This window comes from Micromys minutus (assembly GCF_963924665.1).
Source record: "Micromys minutus genome assembly, chromosome: 2".
In the NCBI taxonomy this organism is placed as follows: Eukaryota; Metazoa; Chordata; class Mammalia; order Rodentia; family Muridae; genus Micromys; species Micromys minutus.
Window position 1 is genome coordinate 76882231 of NC_137971.1, and position 21247 is coordinate 76903477.

General features: G+C 41.3%; 2 protein-coding genes across 2 annotated transcripts in view; one reads left to right on the forward strand and one right to left on the reverse strand.

The window, feature by feature from the left end:
* Positions 1 to 1709: 1709 nt before the first annotated feature.
* On the reverse strand, positions 1710 to 21135 carry LYRM1 (LYR motif containing 1). The gene is made up of 4 exons (XM_080912089.1): positions 21124 to 21135; positions 8012 to 8306; positions 3969 to 4061; positions 1710 to 2306 (listed from the first exon to the last, which is right to left on the reverse strand). The coding sequence occupies exons 2-4, from the start codon at positions 8168 to 8170 to the stop codon at positions 2190 to 2192; spliced, it is 369 nt and encodes a 122-aa protein (XP_080768215.1). The 5' UTR covers positions 8171 to 8306; positions 21124 to 21135; the 3' UTR covers positions 1710 to 2189.
* Positions 20872 to 21247, forward strand: part of DCUN1D3 (defective in cullin neddylation 1 domain containing 3) — a 41175-nt gene continuing 40799 nt past the window's right edge. The window contains exon 1 of the mRNA XM_080912086.1: positions 20872 to 20929. The gene's annotated coding sequence lies outside the window, so the exon portion shown is untranslated. The remainder of the gene's footprint in view (positions 20930 to 21247) is intronic.

The window sequence follows — 21247 nt, forward strand, 5'->3', positions numbered from 1 at the left end:
AGTCTGTGGGTTGTATCCTAGGGTTTCTGTACTTTTTGGCTAATATCCACTTATTAGTGAGTACATACCATGTATGTCCTTTTGGGTATGAGTTACCTCATTCAGGATTGTATTTTCTAGTTCCATCCATTTGCCTGCAAAACTCATGTCCTCGTTCTTAATAGCTGAATAGTATTCTACTGTGTAAATGAACCACATTTTCTGTATCCATTCTTCCATTGTAGGACATCTGGGTTGTTTCCAGCTTCTGGCTATCACAAACAAGGCTGCTATGAACACAGTGGAACACATGCCCCTGTGGCATGGAGGGGCATCTTTTGGGTATATACCCGAGTGGTATAGCTGGGTCTTCAGGTAGAATTATTTCCAATTTTCTGAGGAGCAACCAGATTGTTTTCCAGAGTGGTTGTACCAGTTTGCAATCCCACCAACAGTGGAGAAGTGTTCCTCTTTCTCTGCATCCTCACCAACATCTGATGTCACCTGAGCTTTTGGTCTTAGCCATTCTTATAGGTATGAAGTAGAATCTTAGGGTAAGTTTGATTTGTATTTCTCTAATGACTAAGGACTTTGAGCATTTCTTTAAGTGCTTCTCAGTCATTCATGATTCTTCTGCTGTGAATTCTCTGTTTAGCCCTATACCCCCATTTTTAATTGTGTTATTTGGTGTTTTGGAGGTTAATTTCTTGAGTTCTTTATATATTTTGGATATTAGGCCTCTATTAGATGAAGGGTTATTGAAGAGGTTTTGTTGTTGTTGTTTTGTTTTTTCCCAATCTGTAGGATTTGTTCTGTTGACAGTGTTTTTTGGTCTTACAGAACCTTTTTAATTTCATGAAGGCCCATTTGTCGATTCTTGGTTTTGAAGCCTAGGCCATTGGTGTTCTGTTCAGAAAATTTCCCTCCCCCACCCCCACCCTGTGTTAATGAGTTTGAGACTCTTTCCCACCTTCTCTTCTAATAGATTCAGTGTACCTGGTTTTATGTGGAGGTCCTTGACCCACTGGGACTTGACCTTTGTGCAAGCTGACAAATATGGATCTGTTTGCATTCTTCTACATACAGACTGCCAGTTAGACCAGCACCATTCACTTCCTGGGTCTTTGATTCTATTCCTTTGATTGACATGTCTGTCTCTGGACCAATACCATGCTGCCTTTATCACTATTGCTTTATAATACAGCTTGAGGTCAGAGATGGTGATTTCCCTCGGAAGATCTTTTATTGTTGAAAATTGTTTTGGCTATCCTGGGCGCTTTGTTTTTCCACATGAGGTTGAGAATTGCTCTTTCCATGTCTGTGAAGAATTGTGTTGAAATTTTGATGGAATCGCATAGAGTCTGTGGATTGCTTTTGGTAAGATAGCCATTTCCACTATACTAATCCTACCAGTCCACAAGCATAGGAGATTCCTAAGTGCATCTTAAGTAATTGCAGGCTTTAAAATAAAGTAAACATATATATTTAATGAAGGTATGTACTTCCATTTATCATCAGGAAGAAGGGCGTTATACCATATTTCCATTAAAAAGATGACATGATCAGTTCAGTTTACTCATGTCTGTAATTCTAGTACTTGAGAAGCTGAAGCAGGAGGGTCAACACAAGGTCAATGCTGGTCTAGTCTACATAGTTCAGGCCAGCAAGTGCTACACAGGAAATCCCTGTCTCAGAACAATCCCCTCCACACACACACAAAACCCAACAAAAAACAAAAAGGCTGCCCTTTATAAAGGGGTAAAACTGGAAGTTACAAGAGTCAGGAGACCACAAAAAAGCCCAAATGAGAATAACTTCTGGAAAAACCTCTAGAAAGTATTTTGGGAGTAGAGCCATTTTTGGAGCCGTGTAAACTTGCAGCAACCAGCTAATAATCCTTGTATCAGATGTGTGCTGAAAGGCAGTCCCAGAAATTGCCTTCAGCCTTCCTCTGCAGGCCTCAGACAGGTCTCAAGGACACATTCAGGGAAGATGTGAAGTCCATGACCTCCGGGGCTAATGTCATCAGCTCAAAATGCAGCAGGACCCTGAAAAACCCTAGGGACGCCTGCAGCCACATGTCAATGCTGAAGACCAATTTCAGAGGTCTGAAGGAAGTATTTTTGTTTCTAACCAAAGAGGGTATATTGCCTTGTTTACATTCAAAACCGAGTTGGCTCACCATTCTTAAAAGTAAAGAGTCCTCTTGGTTAGGAAACTTCATCATGAGACTTCAAATACACTGGTTTGGAAAGTTTTCTCAGTTTCTCCTGGGTTTGAAGTCCCCGGCCTCGTCGTGGGGTGAGACCCATCGGAGGCAGATGGATCTGGGTGAGAATAATGACACGAAGAATCATTAATCATTAGTGTAGCTTATATTCACCAAGGACTTACTGTTTCTAAGTGTTAAATCTACCACACTCACTAAATGTTTGTGTATCCACATTCATTGATCTATCCTTGTGAGAACCTCCTAAGACATTTTAAAATAATTTTTATAGATGAAAAAAAATGGAGACTCAGAGAAATGAAACACTGGCTTGTTCAAAGTCACACACTAAATGGTAGAGTGGGATCTGAGGCCAGAATCTGGTTTAAAGCCTGCACCCATCTATCCCACTGTGCCTAGACACAGGAAAAGAACTACTACAGATCCACTCAGTAAAATGCGCACCCAAAGAAGGAAAAAAGAAAATTTTCTTGGGTGAAAAGATACTAAGTGCATGATGGGTCAACTCAAATGCCTACTGAGGTAGAAAGATGCTTACAGTATGGCTCTCATGGCTAATTTTATGAGCACATCTGATTGACTTTAAGAATCATTTGTGGGTGTATGTGTGAGGGTTTTTAGAGATAAGAACAGTGTATGAGTTAGTAGGTTCAACAAACTGCCCTCCCCAATGTGAAGGGCCATCCTCCAACCCACTGGGACTTGAAAAAAAAAAGGCAAAGGATGAATCCACTTCCTATGCTTCTTGTTCACCTTATGATACATCTCATTTTCTCTTCCTCCACTCTAGATTTCTATCTTCAGCACCCTTGATTCTTAGGCCTTCTGGCTCAGAGTGAATTATATCACCAGCTTTCTCCTTGGTCTTCAGCCTCCTTAACAGTATGATATGTCTATCTCTATTCATACATCTATCCACCCACCCACCCACCCACCTACCCATCCATTCATCCACCCACCCATTCACCCACCCCACCCACCCATCTATCCATCCATCCACCCACACACCCATCCTTCCATCCACCCAACCATTCATCCATCCACCCACCCACCCATCCATCCACCCACACTCCATCCATCCACATGTATCTTCTGATCTCTTTCCTCCTGGTTCTATTTCTCTGAGGAATCTGACCTGTACAACAATGGCACATTCTTACAACATCATACAACACAAATATTTAGGATTGAGGTAGAGCTGTATACAAAGATGCTCAAAAGAGAGGAAATAAAATCAGAATGTAATAAAAATAATATACCTATAATTCCATTTATGAAAGAATGTGTGTGTGTGTGTGTGTGTGTGTGTGTGTGTGTGTGTAACTAATAATACCAGGTAATTAAATTGAATTGATAAAGTATTAAAATAACTGCTTTTTTAAGTCAAAGAGTTGAAAACTGGTCATTTTAAAATTACATTGGTCTCTTCCAACAGGTGAGAATTCTTGACTAAAAAAAAAACTTTCCTTTTATACTAAAGAAAATAAAAGCACTTGTATAAAAATAGGTGAAGGCCCAAAAAGAAGCTTTATAAAAAGGAGCTACTTTCCCCTTCCAGCTTGTGAAAAGCTGTAGCAGAAGAGACCAGGCACTATATCAGTGAACATAGTGATTTATAGAATAATTTATAGAGTGATGGGGTAGTGGCATGCTTCCAACATGCTTCCTACCGTGGCTCTTGGTCCTCAGTAAGTATTAGCCCTCACAGTACATATCCTAGGAAATACCTGCATTGACAAGGGTAAGTGCCCATACTTACAGGTCTTGGATAAGGAATCTGGTAATGCAGTCCAATCTCAATCCTGGCTGTGCATTCATCTATACACTGTTTAATCAGGTCTGGGTCTGTGAGCTATTTAAGGGGAAATAAGAGAGGCATTCAGTATCTTTCTAATAGTATATGAAATGTAATATAGACAAACTTTTTAGTTCACTAGCCATGAAACTTGATATTGATAAATGTCTTTCCTATCTTATCTTCCAGCTAGCTTTCTTATGAATCCCTCCAAAGTTAGTTTATGACTATATAAACCTAAATACAGAGAAATAGCCTTTTAAAACATTTCTCATTTTATTTATTTATTATCTTGTGTGCATAGTGCAGGAAGTGTGCAGATGCCATTAAACACATACTGTGGTGCTTGCATGGTGTCGATGACAACTTTGTGGAGTTGTTTTCCTCCTTTTGTCTGTCTTTGAGTTTAGGGATTGAGCTCAGTTCATCAGTCTTGGGTACTAAGTACTCAATGAGCCATCTAACTGGCTCTGGCTTTTTCTTATACAGATATCTTCATAAGTCTTGCTTTTTCATTAACATGATTTCAATCTCTTTTGGTATTCAGACATCAGGAGCTATTCTTCCAGAAAACTTTCAAAAAGTCAACATCAGGCTTTATTACACTTTAACCACTGTATTATTTATGAGCATTTTTGGTTATTCCCAGACTTTTCCCATTAGAAACAATTCTGCTACAGACCTTTATGCATTTTTTTCCTCACATGCCAATGTATCTAAGAGATGAATTCTTAGAGCATAGAATTTGCTGAGACAAGGGGGCTTTATAGGTTCACACATGCTTTGCACAGTGTTCCCAAGTTACCTTTTAGAATTTAAACCAAGTCATGTCTCCATCAACAGTCTGTCCCCTCAAACACCAAATGGGAGAGCTCTTTCACACCTCTCCACACTGACTCTCTTAAGCACTAGTTCTCAAGCTTTATAATGCTTCCACCCTTTAATACAGTTCTTCATGTTATAATGATCCCCCACCATAAAATAATTTTTGTTGCTACTTCATAAATAATTTTGCTGCTGTTAAGAATTGTAATGTAAATATCTGTGTTTTCCCATGATCTCAAGTGATGTCCGTGAAAAGGTCATTTGATCCCCAAAAGGGGTCATGACCCACAGGCTGAGAACCATTGCTCTAAAGGAATCTGGCTTTTCAGCAAGAATGAGATACCAGAGAATATGGTTTTTTAAACCATATTTTAAACTATAAATTGCCTTGCTCATTAGTAAGGAGCAAAGGGGAGTTTTGAAATCCCAAATCACTCAAATTGTGATAATATAAGAATGAAATATTTATTTTTGGAAAAAAAAGGGGGGGGGGAGCCACAAAAAAACAAAAAAACAAAAGGCCAAATCAGGGAGAGAAACTTTCATTCAGAGGATGTAAAAAAAAACAAAACCAACCAACCAACCAAAAATCCAGCACATGGATGTCTGTTTGTGAGTGCATCAGAGTAGTGCGAGAATTGCATCAGCTTCAGATGACAACCAAGTTGAAGTCTTGGCCCATGTGGCTTGGAAATTCCAAGGGAGTTCTTGTCCCCTGGTGCTTCTTGGAGTTCCAGGAACAGCAGCACAGAGAACTCAGCTGAGTCCCTTAGGGCAGAGGCTCAACTCCCTGACCTCTGTGCCTCAGACGCTACAGTGCTGCTGTTCACATTGGGAATGGATTCTCGTGTTGCCATTGGCCTGCTTGGGATTGAGAGCAATAAATAAGAAACCTTTGGATTATTTTTACTAACGTCTTTGTACAACTGGTTATAATAAACCGTGTACATTAGGAACTCCAGGGAAAAGAAAAAACCTCATGACAATGATATTGCTAAGGGGGATGGGGCTTCTAGAACTCCAGGACTCCAACTATCATCTATATAACCTTGGGCTAGAGTTCTCCAAATTCAGCTGTTCACAGGATGTTGCATGATTTTGTGACATGCACGTACCACCTTCTGTCTCACCCTTGGTCAATCTAGGTCAAGGCTCCAAAATGATTCTGAAATAAATAAAAACCTAGTCTTAAATAGTCCTCAGCCAGTTTCATCTGCTCAGGTTTACTGGGTATATGCCACAGTATCCCCATGGGGTCACATCTTTGTCTTCAGCTACCAAAGATACCATCTGAACAGAACACCTCTAATATATGAAGATGCCAAAAAGGCAAAGAGGAAGCCAGATGGTTGGCACATACCTATAATCTTGCACTCAAAAAAACTGAATTTAAAAAGTGTCTTCTGGATATGACGAGCCTGTCTCATTTGCGAGTTCACTGTAGCTGTGTTTGCCTGAATAAGACCCACACCAGATCAAGCCAGGCCACATTCCAGCACTGGCAGGAGAGGCAGTCATGAGGCCCCACCCTAGCTGAGCAGCTATTGACAGCTGATGGTTCTGGAGGAATGTGAGTCAGTTCTCTTTAAGGGTATGGCCGCTGGTGGGTGGACAGGTCCATACTCACAAGTACATGGGCAGCACAAACTGGACTTGGTGCTTTATTAAAAATTTAAAAAGAGGGCATGAAGTTGAGGTAAATAGGGTGAATCTGGGAAAAGTTTACGGGTAAATATTGTAAAACTATATTGTGTACATGCATGAAAAATTTAAATGTTGGGTGTGGTGGCACATATACACCTTTAATCCCATCACTTAAAATAGGCTGGTGGCTCTCTTGAGTCACAGGACAGCCATGACTATACACAGTCACTATATTTAAAACTAACATTTAATAAAAATACATTTTTAAAAACCAAACACAACAGAGTGTGCTTTGGGGTTTCTAGATTATGAGAGTTTATAAACTGTTCAGCACACGGTGGGATGCTTTAATAAGGACTAAGAACAAAGAGTTTCACACTGGCAGCAGGTGACAGGAGCTACAAGAAGAAAAAGTGTGTGTGGGGGGCAGCTACAGGGTCAGGGGTTTTAAACAAGTGACTAGGCTGAGGTGAGTTCCTGAGTGGTGAGAAATAAAGGCTGGGCCAAGAGGGTTACATAAGTGACAAAGCCTTTAATATAAGCACTCAGAAGGCAGGAGTGAGTGGTGAGTTGTTGGAGTCCAGCCTAGTCTATATAACTAGGATAGCCAGGGCTAAATAGACTGTTTTTTAAAAAAGAAACACACACACACACACACACACACACACACACACACACACACACACACACACACAGACACCAACCCAAACCAAACAAAAACCAAACAAACACAAATGAAAAAGAAAGAAAGAAAAAGAACCAAGTCCAGGTATTCAAACGTGGCTGCAACACAGAGGCTGCCTTTAGCTGGCATGCTAAAGTGGTGGTAGGCGTGCAGAGAAACAGCCGGAAAGACACAGGCTACAGGAGAGAGAAGCAGTGGAGCTAAATTGGAAAACATCAAGCAGAATTGGGCAAAGATGAACCAGGTACCGGTCATCCTGTTGCCAGGCAGTTTCCCGAGGGAAAGCTGGCCAGTGCTGGATGCTCTGCTGGGATGAATGGAAACTGTCTGGTGTCCAGGTTCTCAGTTCTGCTACAGTACTTAGTAGAATCCTTGGTTTTTTACAGTACCATTCTGTTGGCCAAAGAGCTTGTAGCTAAGCTATGGGAGGAGCCCTGTGTCTTTTTCTACATTATAAAATGGGTTTATAACCAGAAGGTTTTGATTGCTTTATGAATTGAGAAATTTTTTTCTTTTTTTTTTACTTCATACCATGCCTGGGAGTGGCTGGTCATTAGGATGTGAGGAATAGCTCTTACTGGCATGACATCTGTCACCTGGCTCACAGGGTCTTCTGAGGGTGCTGAGCCATTTACTGGCTGGACCAAGACCTGGTTGATCCAAAAGAGGGAAGCTCAGGTTGGGCTTGACTTTCTAGTATTGGCTAAACTGGAAAACCTAGCCAAGCTGCATTCTGGGCCTTTCCTGGCTCTGGGAACCGGATGGGTCTTCTTCAGTTAAGGTAAGAAGGAAATGAATAAACACCACACGAAGATTCTCTGATCCTTGCCTTGTCCAGATGGGGCCTACTTACATTTTTGTTTTTCTGGAACAGCATCCTGGCTTCGTTTAGTATGTACTCTTTTTCTTTGATGGTGTCTTCCATCTGCCCTGATCCTGCCTGCCATCTCCGTGCCAGTCTGAAAATGCTCCGGTAGAGGCGGAGGACTTCTTGTCGGGTTACTGCTGTCATCTTCAGACCCACCAGAGCGAGGGGGGGGGAATCTACATACAGATGCAGTTTGACAGTAGGCAGCCAGGCAGAAGTGCAGTTTTTGAATCAAGATTTTTAATTAGTCTGGGAAAAAAAATGCTCCTGTTCAACAGATCTGTGGGCAGAGTAAAAACATCGGTGAGATAGCTCTTTTGCTCTCTCTCCTCCCATCATCTTGTTTTGTTTCTTCAGTTTTTTTTTTTTTTTTTTAAAGTCATGGTTTCTCTTTGTAACTTTGGCTGTCCTGGAACTAATTCTATAGACTAGGCTGGCCTTGAACTCACAGAGATCCACCTGCCTCTGACTCCTGAGTGCTGGGATTAAAGGCATTTATCACTTCCACCCAGTCCATCCTCTTGTTTTTGTTTCTTATTTGTTTGTTTTGTTTTTAAATTTTTCTGAGACAAGGTTTCTCTGTGTAGCTCTGGCTGTCCTGTAGATCAGGCTGGCCTTGAATTCACAGAGATCCACCTGTCTCTGCCTCCCAAGTGCTGAGATTGAAGGCAACACCTCTGTCCGCTATCATCTTCTTGATTTCTTAGACAAGGGTCTTGTAAATTATCTGGTCAGGAAGCCATACTCAGCCTAGATTGGCTCATGATCCATTTGCTTTAGCCTCCGGAATCCTAGAATTACAGACCTTAACTAGCAGTAATTTGTTGTTTGCTATGAGTCCCCTTTTGCAAATATGGCAAGACCAAATTCACATTTATTTTTTTAAAAACCATACCAACCAGAATACCTCAGAAATGATGATTTAGTTCCCATTCTGGCTGACCTAAATGCCTAGAAGGCATTCTTGAGTTTGTTTAGTTGAGATAGGGTCTCACTGTGTAGCCCTGGCTGATCCTCAACTTGGTTTGTTTTTAGAGGATGGAATCGCATATAAACGAGAATGGCTTTTAATTTGATCCTAGTATTTTTACCAACCAAGTAGACAGTATTTGTTACTTGGTGCTGACCAGCAGTAGACATTCTAAAATGAGGGCCTGGCGATATCAGCTTTTTTGATAGTTGACCACTAGGTAAGGGGACTGGGCCTGGTAGCACGCAGAAGGCTTAGACAGGAAGATTGTGAGTTCCAGCAAGCTTGAGATGTATCTTTAAAAACAGTGGCATTTTGTGCTTTTATAACATAAAAGTTTTAAGTGACAGTTATCATTTTTGAAACTGTAGTTACCATATAAATCAAATAGAAGCAGTCTCATAGCTTGGCTTTACCCAGAGGCTGTTCTCATAGTTTAGAAAACATTTCTCAAAACTACTTTCTTGACCAATAAGAATGGTACAACTGGATATCTTTCTCAGAAGAGCTTCTAACCTTTCTCACTTTTTCCAGGAAATACCACCAGTGGGTATGGCCGAATGAGAACTGACCTAAGTACACAACTTCAAGCAGTGTTTTTTTCTGTAAATTCTTGTTACTTTTAATGAAATATTCAGACACAAAAAGACAGAGAATAACATAATAGTTATATATAATATGGCTTGAAAAATAAATTATGGAAAGACTTGATGCTCCCAATGGACCCTTTTCAAAACAATCCTCTTGGCAGGGGGCAGTATCTCACTGTTCACCCTTGGCTGGCCTAGAATTCTTAAGTAGACCAGGTTGGCCTTGAAATCACAAAGAACTGCCTCCCTCTTCTTCCACTGTGTTAAGACTAAGGGCATGTACCACTGTGCACATTGTCTTTTCCTCTTTGGTTGAAGGTCCCACCATTCTGACTGCTCTTTATCATTGGTATAAATCCTTTACATTTGTTATACAAGACAGCTTTACAGGTTTACAACTTCATATAGGTTCTACAAGTTGTAATCTTCTGTCCATTGAATTTGCAATTCCCATTGTCACACTGAGCTCTGGTTCTGACATCACTGCTACAGGTCAATCCCTCTACCAAGAGATCCCAGTGCACTTGTCTATTTTATTGATGGACATTTTATGACTTATGCAAAACTTCAATATAATATATATTTCTACATGTAAAACTTGAGAAAACATACCAAGAAAGGGTGTGTGTTGGGGAGACAAGTCCTTAGAGTTCTTAGGTTTTTAATAATGGCTATATGCTGCCTTAGAAAAGAGGACAGGCTAGGAAGACAGATCTGGTACAAATCTATGAACACATCCATGAGTCCTGAAGGTTTTTTTTTTTTTTTTTTTCCAAACAGGTTTATCAGGATTGGGAAGGAGGCTGAAGCTGCCATTAAGCAACACAATCAATTCCCAACTCCTTACCTGAGGATGGGATGCTTTAGGATGGTCCTTAGTTTATGAGAATCCCTGCTACTAAAGAATGATGGGAGAAGGAGGGGTTTGTATATCTACATATAGATACAGAAATTCCTTCATGGACCTAACCTTATATAGAATTTCTTCTTTGATGCTGACTGACCCTCTTATTTACCCACGACCTTAGTAACTTTTCTTGAGCAATACTGAGTGAAACAATTTTAACCCTTTGATGAAAAGCTTGAAAGCCCTACTTTCCTGATCCAGATCCAAAGCCTAAAGAATGAAGGATACACGAAACAGCAACCACAATGCTTCCTAGAAACAACACTTAAAGGCTTTCGTAAAAACCAAGTGAGAACGCTGTGGTAAGAAAGACTCAGATGAGACAATGATGTTTTTCCTGGTAAGGAAACAGGTTTCTGAGTGTCAGGCTCTCCCTAAAACTCCATGGTTTCATCTGAAAACATGTGAGTCAGTTCCTGTGAGGGGCAGTGGCACCAACTAAGGACTGCTTCACTTCCCTATCACCAAGAGACGACTTTCAGATACCAGCAGAGGAAAGCAAAGGTCAGACATATTAAAAGTCCAGTAAATTTCTCAAAGCCTGACTTTAATTGGTTCTTTCTTACCACTCTAAGAACTCTGATCATAAGTTATGACATGACACACAAGACCTACAATTAAGTTACTCAAGGTAATGAGTACTAACAATTGACACTTAAAACTATTTTGAAAATACTTTAATTAGTGTGTGTCTTGAGAAACTAATCCAGAAAGGAAGATAGGCGATGATTCTCCAACATCAGGTGACCCAGAGAATCCAAGTGGCAAAGACTGCGAGAAGAAAAGTCAAAAGCTATCTTCCCAGTTATACAGGAGCAGGTATGGCCTGGTACTTCTAAGTCTTAAAAGAAAAGTCAAGAGAAAAAAAAAAAAAACATCTTTTGCTGTTTTCTTACTGGGTTTCTTTCAGTTCTTTGGGAGGAAACTATGATCTTCTTGACTTTGGGGTGCACACCCATACTTTTTCCTCTTCACTAATTTTCATTTTATTTTTTAAGACAAGGTCTCACTATACAGCTCTTGAGAAAAATAGTAAGAAAAAAAAAGTCTTAGGTAGACCATGCTGGTATCAGATTCAGATTCACAGAGATCCACCTACCTCTGCTTCCTAAGCTCTGAGATTAAATCTATGTGTCACAACACCTGACCTGATCTTGTTTTTGTACTTGACCAATTCATCTTTTAGCTCATCATAAAAACACAGATGTCTCAGAAAACCCTTCACACTCCCTGATTCTCCTTAACCACACACACACACACACACACACACACACACACACACACACTGGGTTAGGAATCAGTTGAATATTGATAGTTGTTCTTTATAGGACACATCATTCAAGGTTTGGTTTGTTAATGTCTATGTTTCTCCAACAGACTCTAATCTTTACAGGGACAATTACTACATCTATCTTGTTTACTGCTGAATTCTCAGCACCTACAACGGTGATTTACTAGGAACTCAGCAAACGTTTCCTGAAAGCATGAGAATATCTCATGGCACAGAAATATTGAGATTCAAATACTGAATTAGTCACCCATAAAAATGTTTAAAAAGTGCTTTTTGGTCTTAGAAAGCAACTCGTTTACTAAAGTTGACATTTCCTGAAGGTCTTCTTATCCAAGGATTTAAGTGGCTTCAAACCAACATTGTCTCAGAATTAATGTAGACACGGACAGTTTTTGTCCTTATTTTACAACAAAAGGAACAGTCACTGTTCAGAAATCAGAACTTTAAAATAGTTATAAAGTCAATTTATTTGTAAGGAATCTTCAAAGTTCTATGGCATTTATTCTAGATCAACACTACTTGAAATATTTGTTCCTTTTTATCTCTTTAACCAAATCCCAGGATGAAGAAAGAACACACAGGTGTAATGGAAGGGATTGTGACTGCAGGGTATCTCATCTTTTAAAAGTTGTACTGCCTGCATAAGCAGAGTACTAAGATAAAACGTACTATTGAATGCATATTTTATAATAGTCTGGCACATTTTGCTGCTAGTAAGTTTTGCCTTCTGGTCCTCAGTTGGGAGAGGTCCCTAATGTAGATATCTCAAAATTTGATTGTGGAAGTGATTTTAGATACACAATACTCATATTTGTTAGTTGTCATTACTTTAATGTGTACTGGAATGAACCATCAAACCCATGATACTGATTTTGGTGTGATGTAGGGTTGGCCATGAATAAATGTATTCAGAAACCAGTGCAAGATGCTCATACCTGTAATCCTGACACTCAGAAGGCTAAAGTGGAAGGATTGTCACAAGTCTAGGACCAGCCTGGTCTACAAAGTGAATACCAGGCCAGCCAAAGGTGCCTAGCAAGACTGTGTTTCACTGTCAAGGCTATGCCTATCTTGGCTGACCCTCCTACTCAGAATACTTCTTTTGTACTGGTTATCTCTCTTGCTTAAAAAGATACCCATACACCACCAAATTTCCCAGAGCACTCTCTCCCCAGGGCCAGCTAGTGCTCCTTTGCAGTTATTTCACATCTGTTTCTCTCTAGACCTTTCTGCCTAACTCCTGGAGAGCAGGAACTTTATCCTACTCATCATAGTAAGGACAGCAAACAACAGCAGCAGCAGCAGCAGCAACAGCAGCTACATTTGTTTTGCGAGGTACTTTACATATAACTGTAAACACTGCAGCAATTCAGTAGGCACTTTACAGAAGGACCTGATTAAAGAGAGATTAAGAAGTATGTCCAAAGTCACAATGATAGAAATAGGCAGGGCCAGAATTCAAACCCTACAATCTGGAGTTAGAGCCCAAGTGGTCAGTAACTAAATTCACTGCTTGATCTCAATAAATGTTGTTGGATATCTGTTGCATGCTTTAAAGCGCTTAATCATTAGTTCAAAGAAAATGAAATAAGCCCATTAAAAGAAGTCACAGAATTCTATTTCTCTTCCCATACAAAGAGCCATAGAAGTGAGTATTTTGCACCTTGGTATGGTTTATAAAATCCCCCTGCCCTTCTTCAAAAAGCATTTTATATACCAGGACCCTTAAAAGAGGCTGTGCACCTGGTTGGAATACTCTTTCAGTTCTCTGTGGTAACCGCTCTGACTTCCAGGGGAGCTGATATCAGAGTGAGATGAGGAAGAGACTCACCACACAGTTACACCCTACGGGTTTTAAGTCCCCCTGGCAAGCACCCAACAGATTGATCCCCTCATCATTTATTGGACACGCCTACCACATCCAAGATCATGGAGGTCTGTGGATATTTTACCTTCTAGTAGCAGACAGACTATATACAAGAAAACCAAAGAATTCCACAGTCATATATTCTGAATGAAATGAACAAAAATGGGAGACAATGGGGGGGGGGTTAGTATATTTGATTAGAGTTCTGAATGGCATGAAGGAGACTAATAACAGGAAGGGGAGAGTGGTACGGGGAAGAGGGCAGCAGGAGCAAAGCTCTGGGGCAGGCAAGAGCCATGTGCGAATGTAAGAGAGGACCTGTCAGAGAGGCCACAGGTCAACATGGTGATGGTGTTCTTTGGAAAGCTCACTGAAGCATGAGATATATAAGCAGCCAGATCTCTGAGCTCAAGGCCAACCTGGTCTAGAAATCGAGTCCAGGGGAGCCAGCGTATTTATGCATGTGTGTACCCAAGTGTACATATGTGCACAGCGTGAGTGCAGATCTCTTTAAGGTCTGAAGAGGAATTGGGTCCCCAGAAATGGAGTTATAGATGGTTGTGAATCACCATGGGTGCTGGTAATAAAACTGTGGTTCTTTTACAAGAGCAGTACTGCTTTTAACCCCTAAGCCATTTCTCCAGTTCCAATTTAGGAGTTGAAAACACAACTCCCTTTCTACAGATGGAGTTTATAGAAGTATGACTCTGATCTCAAGAATGTCAAAATTCTAGCTGCTGGACACTCTTGAGGCTTTGCTTTCTCGTCAACAAAAATTTCTGCAGCACAAACAGGAGAAGGAACAGAAGAAAATGGGGAAAAATTCATTCCACTCCCTTTAAAGAAGACCTGACACTGGGATATCATTTGTCCTTGTCATAGCTTCCTCTATAGTCAGAATTTTCCTCTCAAGTACTCCATGCTTTGGGGTGGGGATAGGAAAGACTATGAAATCATCCAGACAAAAACCAGTCCTGCTGCCCTGTCTTTTTAGATATGACACCCTTCTTGTCTTGAATAATCTTCAAATCACACAACCAGAATACCCTTTATTTGCCTACCTATGGCTTTCTCTATCTCTTAGCCTCCTATTGGAGCATCTTTCTAGTACAGGGACTATAGCAGTGTCCCTGTGCACATCCCTACCATATCTACCTTACCCCTATTTATCATACTCAATTTTTTTACTTTATTACATTTTATTTATTTATTGTATATGTATCATGCCAATGTGTACAACTGAAGGTCAGAGGACAACTTGTGGGAATCAGTTCTTTCCTCCCATGTATATCCTAGAGATGGAACTCAGGTTGTCAGTTTTGGCATCAGGAGCCTTTATTCACTGATATATCTTGCTGGCTAATTTTCTATCTAACTGAACCTTTCTTCTTTCATTATCTGAGAATGTATCAGGAAAGGCGGTAAAGTCAAGAGGGACAAGACAGTCTCATTCCTTATTCTTCTAGGTCTGATACACAATGGGGGCATTAAAATCTCTTGTGAGAAGAATTTATACACACGGAATGGTCATTAGTAATATTCAATCTCGTCCTAAGATATACTTCATAGGATTTGGAAGAGTCACCGAGATGGCCCGGCAGATAAAAGCACTTGCTGTACAAGCCTGGGACTCATTTCAAAGTGTAAGGAGAGAACTGACTCAACAAAGTTGTCTTCCAGCATCCACACATGCTATGGACCACCACATGCTAATATGCGGGTTTTTATTTTTCCAGACAGGGTTTCTCTGTGTAGCCTTGGCTGTCCTGGGACTCACTCTGTAGACCAGGCTGTCTTTGAACAAGAGATCTGCTTGCCTCTGCCTCCAAGTGCTGGGATTAAAGGGGTGTGCCAATACCATCCAGCTAATAAGTGAATTTTAACAAAAGATTCCAGGGCACCGAAAACAACTCTGTACTGTTTGGGGGAGGGTGATGGTCCAAAAGAGAGCTCTTTAAATTCACACCTTTGATACAACCCTCACTTCTTTTAAGGCCAGTAATGGCTTATCCAGTAACCCAAAAGGCCCTATTTCTGGAAAGATTAGACTCAATGAAATGGAAAACTGTTGGTTTTTTGTTTAGATTTTCTCTTGAAAACTAATTATTTTGGGGATTAAGGTATATTGTAATTGTATCCAATGATCTAATTTTTAAATGAACCCAGAAAACTATAATTTAATGCATTTGTCACTTGGGGAAGTGAAATGCTGGTTTGTTTTGTTTTGACCCAGGATCTATCATGTAGTGTTGGCTGCCTGGGAATGTGCTATGTAGATCAGGATAACCTCAAACTCGGAGATTCCGCTGCATCTGCCTGCCTCCCAAGTGTTGGGATCAAAGGTGTATGATACCATGCCCAGCCTTGAAGTGATTTTGGTAATGCACAAATAATCATGTTAACTGGGCTCAGCCTGTGCCTCAGTTTCTCCGTGTAGAGTTTCCTCCTTAGCAGCCCTAGGGACTGCATAAGCAAGGCACACACTTCAACATGGAACACTATCCCCTGGTGGTCTTTTTACTTTTCATTTCGAGATAGTGTCTCTCTAAGGTACTCAAAGTGGCTTTGAACTTGCTGTATTATATCCAAGAAGGGCCTTGAACTTTTGATCCTCAAGAGCGTCTAGGATTATAGGTTTTACCACCAAGCTTTACTTCTGATTCAGATTCTTAAAAGGTAACGTGCAACCACAGAATGGTTTTTCAGAGTTGTAAGGATTATTCATGAGATATTTCATTGAAATACTGAGCACTAGGAAGTGAAGGTATACGTTACCTGAAAAGGAGGAAATGAGAATAGTGAGCCTTTTATCTATGGTTAGCTTTGTCTGCAGAGAATAGAAAGGTATGCAGCCTGTTAGTGAGTTTGCTGCTTTGTGGTAGTAATGGATTTTCCTAAAGCTATTTCCCTCTGATCATTAATAATCCCTGTATAGTAAAGGGCTATTGTTCTTCAGTAGAAGTAAATAACCCTGCTGGAGACACTGCTTATCTTCAGACCACAATGTGTGCTTCTTACTGGAAATGTTAACGCAGGTGCCAGCATTGAAGCCCCACAAAGCTTCCCTTCCTATGTCTCTTCTTTTATCTCTCTCTAACGCTTTACCATCCTGCTCTTTTCTCCTAGAGCTGTTCTAGTCCCTGCTTTTTGTCAGACACTGGCTGGTACACTGAATGATTTTATTGTCACAACAACTGAACAATCTTCAAGTGAAACTGTGACATATAGATTCCTGGTCCCTTAGCTTCCATTCCCTACACATACACACACACACACACACACACACACACACACACACGACTGTTTCCTGTCCTAGATTTTTTGGTGATTAGAATCTAAAGGGGGAAGTAATACCACACAGTTGTGCAATCCTCAGGATATACTCATTCAGTATATTTCACACGATTCTCTGAAACAACATTTTATGAAAAAAAAAAAAAAAGAAGAACTCAAAACAAAAAGCTCAAAAATATGGTGCATCAGAGATGGACCCAGGAAAAGATGTAGAAGACACTTTTATCAAGTGGAAAATAAAATTAGGTTAGATTCTGAAACATGGGAAGTCATCAAAAGGGGAAATCCAAAATACCAATACCAGAAAGATTTCTAAAGTAACTATTTAAAGCAAAGCAACATGAGGCAAACATGCATCCTAAACACAGATGTTCCTTGATTTGCAGACAGTGCTAGGTTCTGATGGTCTCCTAAACTAAAAACATCTCAAATGGAAAATGCATTTAGCGCAGCTAATCCATTCAGTGTCATGGCCTAGCAACACACTTTACCGTAAAGTCTTGGATCTATCTGCTTGTCTTTTGAGATAGTGTCTCACTATTTAACTTTGGCTGTCCTGAAGCTTTGAGTACAAATACGATTTACAGAAATCCTCCTGCCTCTGGGATTAAAGGTATGTGCTACGACACTCACCAAGTGTTGGTTCTTCAACATCATGGCTGACTGGGTGTGGGGTCTGGCAGCTACTGACCAACTTTGGGACTATGTCTAGCTCAGGAAATTCAAAATAAAAATTTTTAGCAGATTATCATTTTCATATCATTGAAAAGTGGAAATTATTTTCATGTTGGAAACCATTAGTGTATCATAACAGCAATGGAACACAAACCAGGATTAAATGCATGCATGAGACTCATTCAACTTTGCAACAGAGGTGTATCAATCTGCCGACTTATTCAAGACAAATTCTAAGTGGAAATTAGTTTTCTAAAAATTCAAAATAAATGGGTATATTATTCCTTATCAGAATGCTATTTGTTTTTTGAGACAAAGTTTTATTCTAGAACCTTGGACTGAACTCAATTGGTAGACAGACCTGGCCTCAAAATTGTGAATATCCTCTGGACTCAGTGTCCTGGATGACTAGATTATAGGCATGCGCCAGCATATTTTAAGAAACAAAACCAAAAGTTAGCCAGGGGTGTTCCAAACCAGTTATCCAAAGTCAGCTGTGTTATAGATAAGAGGGAGAAGCTGGAAACAAGACAATAGAAGACATGATTCTCCAGTGTACTTCATAGCAAGTACAAAGTCAGAGAGCCCAAATCCTAATTTAAATTCGTCCTTTGTGACATTCTTCTAAGAAACTGGATTAGGAAAAAAAAAAGTCTTCGGTGGTGGACGCTGGCTGTGTCCTGTCACAACTTTAATCCCAGGACTTGGGAGCTGAAGGCCAGTTTTCTACAGAGCAAATTCTAGGACAGTGTGGCAATGAAGAGAGGCTTTTTCCTCAGAATAATAAAGACAAACAAGGCTTTGGTGACAACACTGGACACGGCTGGATACCTCTTGCATTTGACTCTACAGCCAACTATTTGAAAGACAACAGCATTCTGCATCAGGGAACACATTTTCAGAACATTCTCCAAGGACTCTCTAGTTACCAACATCTCCTTACTAGACTGTCCCAAGAGCAGAAACAATGTCTGTCTGGTTTTACTGGTGGGGAATGATGGGCACTCAAGTCCTTAAATTCTTTCAGTGCTTCAATCCAACATTGAACAAAACAACTGTTTATGGCAAAACTCTTCTGTCCCATCTACCCAACAGGGCAGACACCAGCCACATGCAGCTACTGAACATCTGGAACATGTGTCTAAGGAACTGTTACTTAAACTTAGTCACATGTGTTAAGTTGCTACGCATAGACAGCATAGTTCTCAGGTCAATTACCTGAGTGGGTGTGAAGGGAGATGCTCATGGCCCACTTGGGGCATGTGCCACACACAAAAGATAAGCAACTCTTCAACTGTGTAGGGATTCTAAGAACCCAAGACTGGTGTTGCCAGACTGTCCGATTTTCCTAATGAAACCAAAAATCCGGATTCTGATGTTCAATTTTTTTAAAACCAGCAAGCAGATTCTAAGAAAGAAGACTTTAGATCATGCTGCAGGCTAAACAATATGCTGGCAGGCACTATCTATCTTGCCAGCTTGCAACTTTTAATCTAGGCCAACCCTATCAGCTCGAAGAATGGGACCTTTTCCAAGGCCACCCTGTAGATCCAAGAATGAAATCCAGCTCTTCTGATACCCTTTCCACTTAGATTCACCATGTTAGTGGCATCTGCAACAGTAGGGACAAAACTTCCTTTGTAAGAATCTCAAGGCTAAGCTGGGCGTGGTGGTGACGCCTTTAATTCCATCACTCCAGAGGCAGAGACAGGTGGATCTCTTGAGTTTGAGGCCAGCCTGGTCTACAACTGGGGTTATGAAGAGAAAGAAAATACATGCACATACACACCTAATTTCCAGGGCTGGAATCTTCTAAGGTGTCCCTACGCAGATACAACAAAATAATTGGACCCCATGGGCACAAAAACGTAAACTGACATTTATCAAAGAAATCAGGCAATGCACTCACATTGCTTAGGTCCAGAAAGCACTGACAGCTGGGAGAGCAAGAAGAGATTTGAGTGAGGCCTTCGAGAGATGACTCCCATTGTGAGGGTGGATTCTATTATTTAAAGATATTAAAGGGGGACTCAATTATTTTTGAGGTATTATTCTTGTTGAACTTCCTATTGGCTTCTACCCTTCTGGGTGGCCTCTAAATGTAAGGAGACCTAAGGGATTTGGGAACTTTCCTCATTTACTACCTATTCCAAGGTCTAGGAATAAACCCTACATTTATCATCTCCTCCACCCATGATTTGGCTTCTAACTTGTCTACCTCATTTCTGGACATCTTCATTCAGGCTGTAAAATGACTTTTGACATATGTTCCAGAGAGCCTAGGATATTCCTTCCCAAACCGTTTTCTCTAGGGAGACATCTCTGGTTTCCTATTCTCCCACACATTTCATATCCAATTCAGCAGTCAGTCCGGAATGCTCAAGTTCCCAAATATATTACGAATCAATTCTCTTAATTTCCATGTTTCCAACACCACTGTCACCTCCCATGGCCTTAGCAACAGCCCTTAACTACCTTCTTGTATCCAGCAGAAAAATTAAAAAATGTAAATAAGGCCTGGTTACTCATTACATTTCGGGAAACAATACAAAGGCCAAACCCTTGGTATTTCTCCAACTCCAAGACTTCACTCTTCTGCCTTTTGTTTAAAACGTTACCCATGCTTCCACACAGGCAGTTCCTACTCCCATTCTCTTTTCCTCTTAAACCTGGACGAGGCCTTCTAACCACGCTATTCAGCATCTAGGGTAGCTGCTATCCTCTGCACTTATTTACTTATTAATGAAAAGTTCAGGAATAAGGCTTCTTTTATTTTGTCCTTTGCTCATCTTGGTAATCAAACTAGCCTTCATTGTCCCCTGAAGTCTGATTCCTACATCCGGGATCATTTGGGTAGCCTTTCTCAAGACAAGAACCTCTCCAGCATCCCAGAACTGCCCCTGTAGCCTTCCATCTACATTCGGAATGTCTGTATGGTCCCAAGCAGGATCTCGCCCACGTGCCGGTTTCCTTAGGTAGTTCTCCCGAGGCCAGCAGCGATGACACCAAGCCGCCTTCGCGAGGCTGGGGTCACACAGGCGCGTCTCCTAGCAACCCCACACCGGCATCTCATCCCTGCCCAAGGGAAGTCAACCCCTTTCCCCAGTCCCCCGCGACTGGAGCCGGCTTCTCCATCCTTACACTCACTCAGCGTCACTCCTGCCTTCCCCCACCCACAGGAGCCAGCTGGGAAGGGGCGGTGCCAGGAGCTCTGCCCAGCCTTGGCCACACCGGGCTCTATCCCGCAGGTCCGGCAAGCCAGGCCGGGCCAAACCACCGGGCGGACCGCTGTGGAAGCATGAGACCCAGGTTAGAGGTCGACTCAAACTTCCTGAAACTTCCAGATTTAGCCAGCTCCCCGCCTCACTCAACAACTGAGCTAACCTCCCTCTCCTCCAGCTTTCCCTTTCACCCTTTCGTTATCCCCTTCCCCCATTTCTAGTCAGAAAATGGCCTGGCCCAGCTCCTAGCCCACCCTCCGCCGGTCCCCGCCTTGCCCTTACTTGGAGACGGCTTCGGACGTCCTCGCGTACGTCGTGACGTCACCCTCGTTCCTGTCCCCGCCTCTCTCCCATTCTCTCCCTCCTTGAGCTAGCGGCCGGCGGGGTTACCGGAAGTGATGATGCA

What these genes read in the sequence shown, in the direction of transcription:
- LYRM1 (XM_080912089.1), bottom strand. Translation starts at nt 8,170, where the DNA reads ATGACAGCAGTAACCCGACAAGAAGTCCTCCGCCTCTACCGGAGCATT. An exon ending in TGTTCCAGAAAAACAAAAAT is followed by an intron (nt 4,062 to 8,011) that starts GTAAGTAGGCCC and finishes CCCCTTAAATAG; the next exon opens with CTCACAGACCCAGACCTGAT. An exon ending in AGATTCCTTATCCAAGACCT is followed by an intron (nt 2,307 to 3,968) that starts GTAAGTATGGGC and finishes ATTCTCACCCAG; the next exon opens with ATCCATCTGCCTCCGATGGG.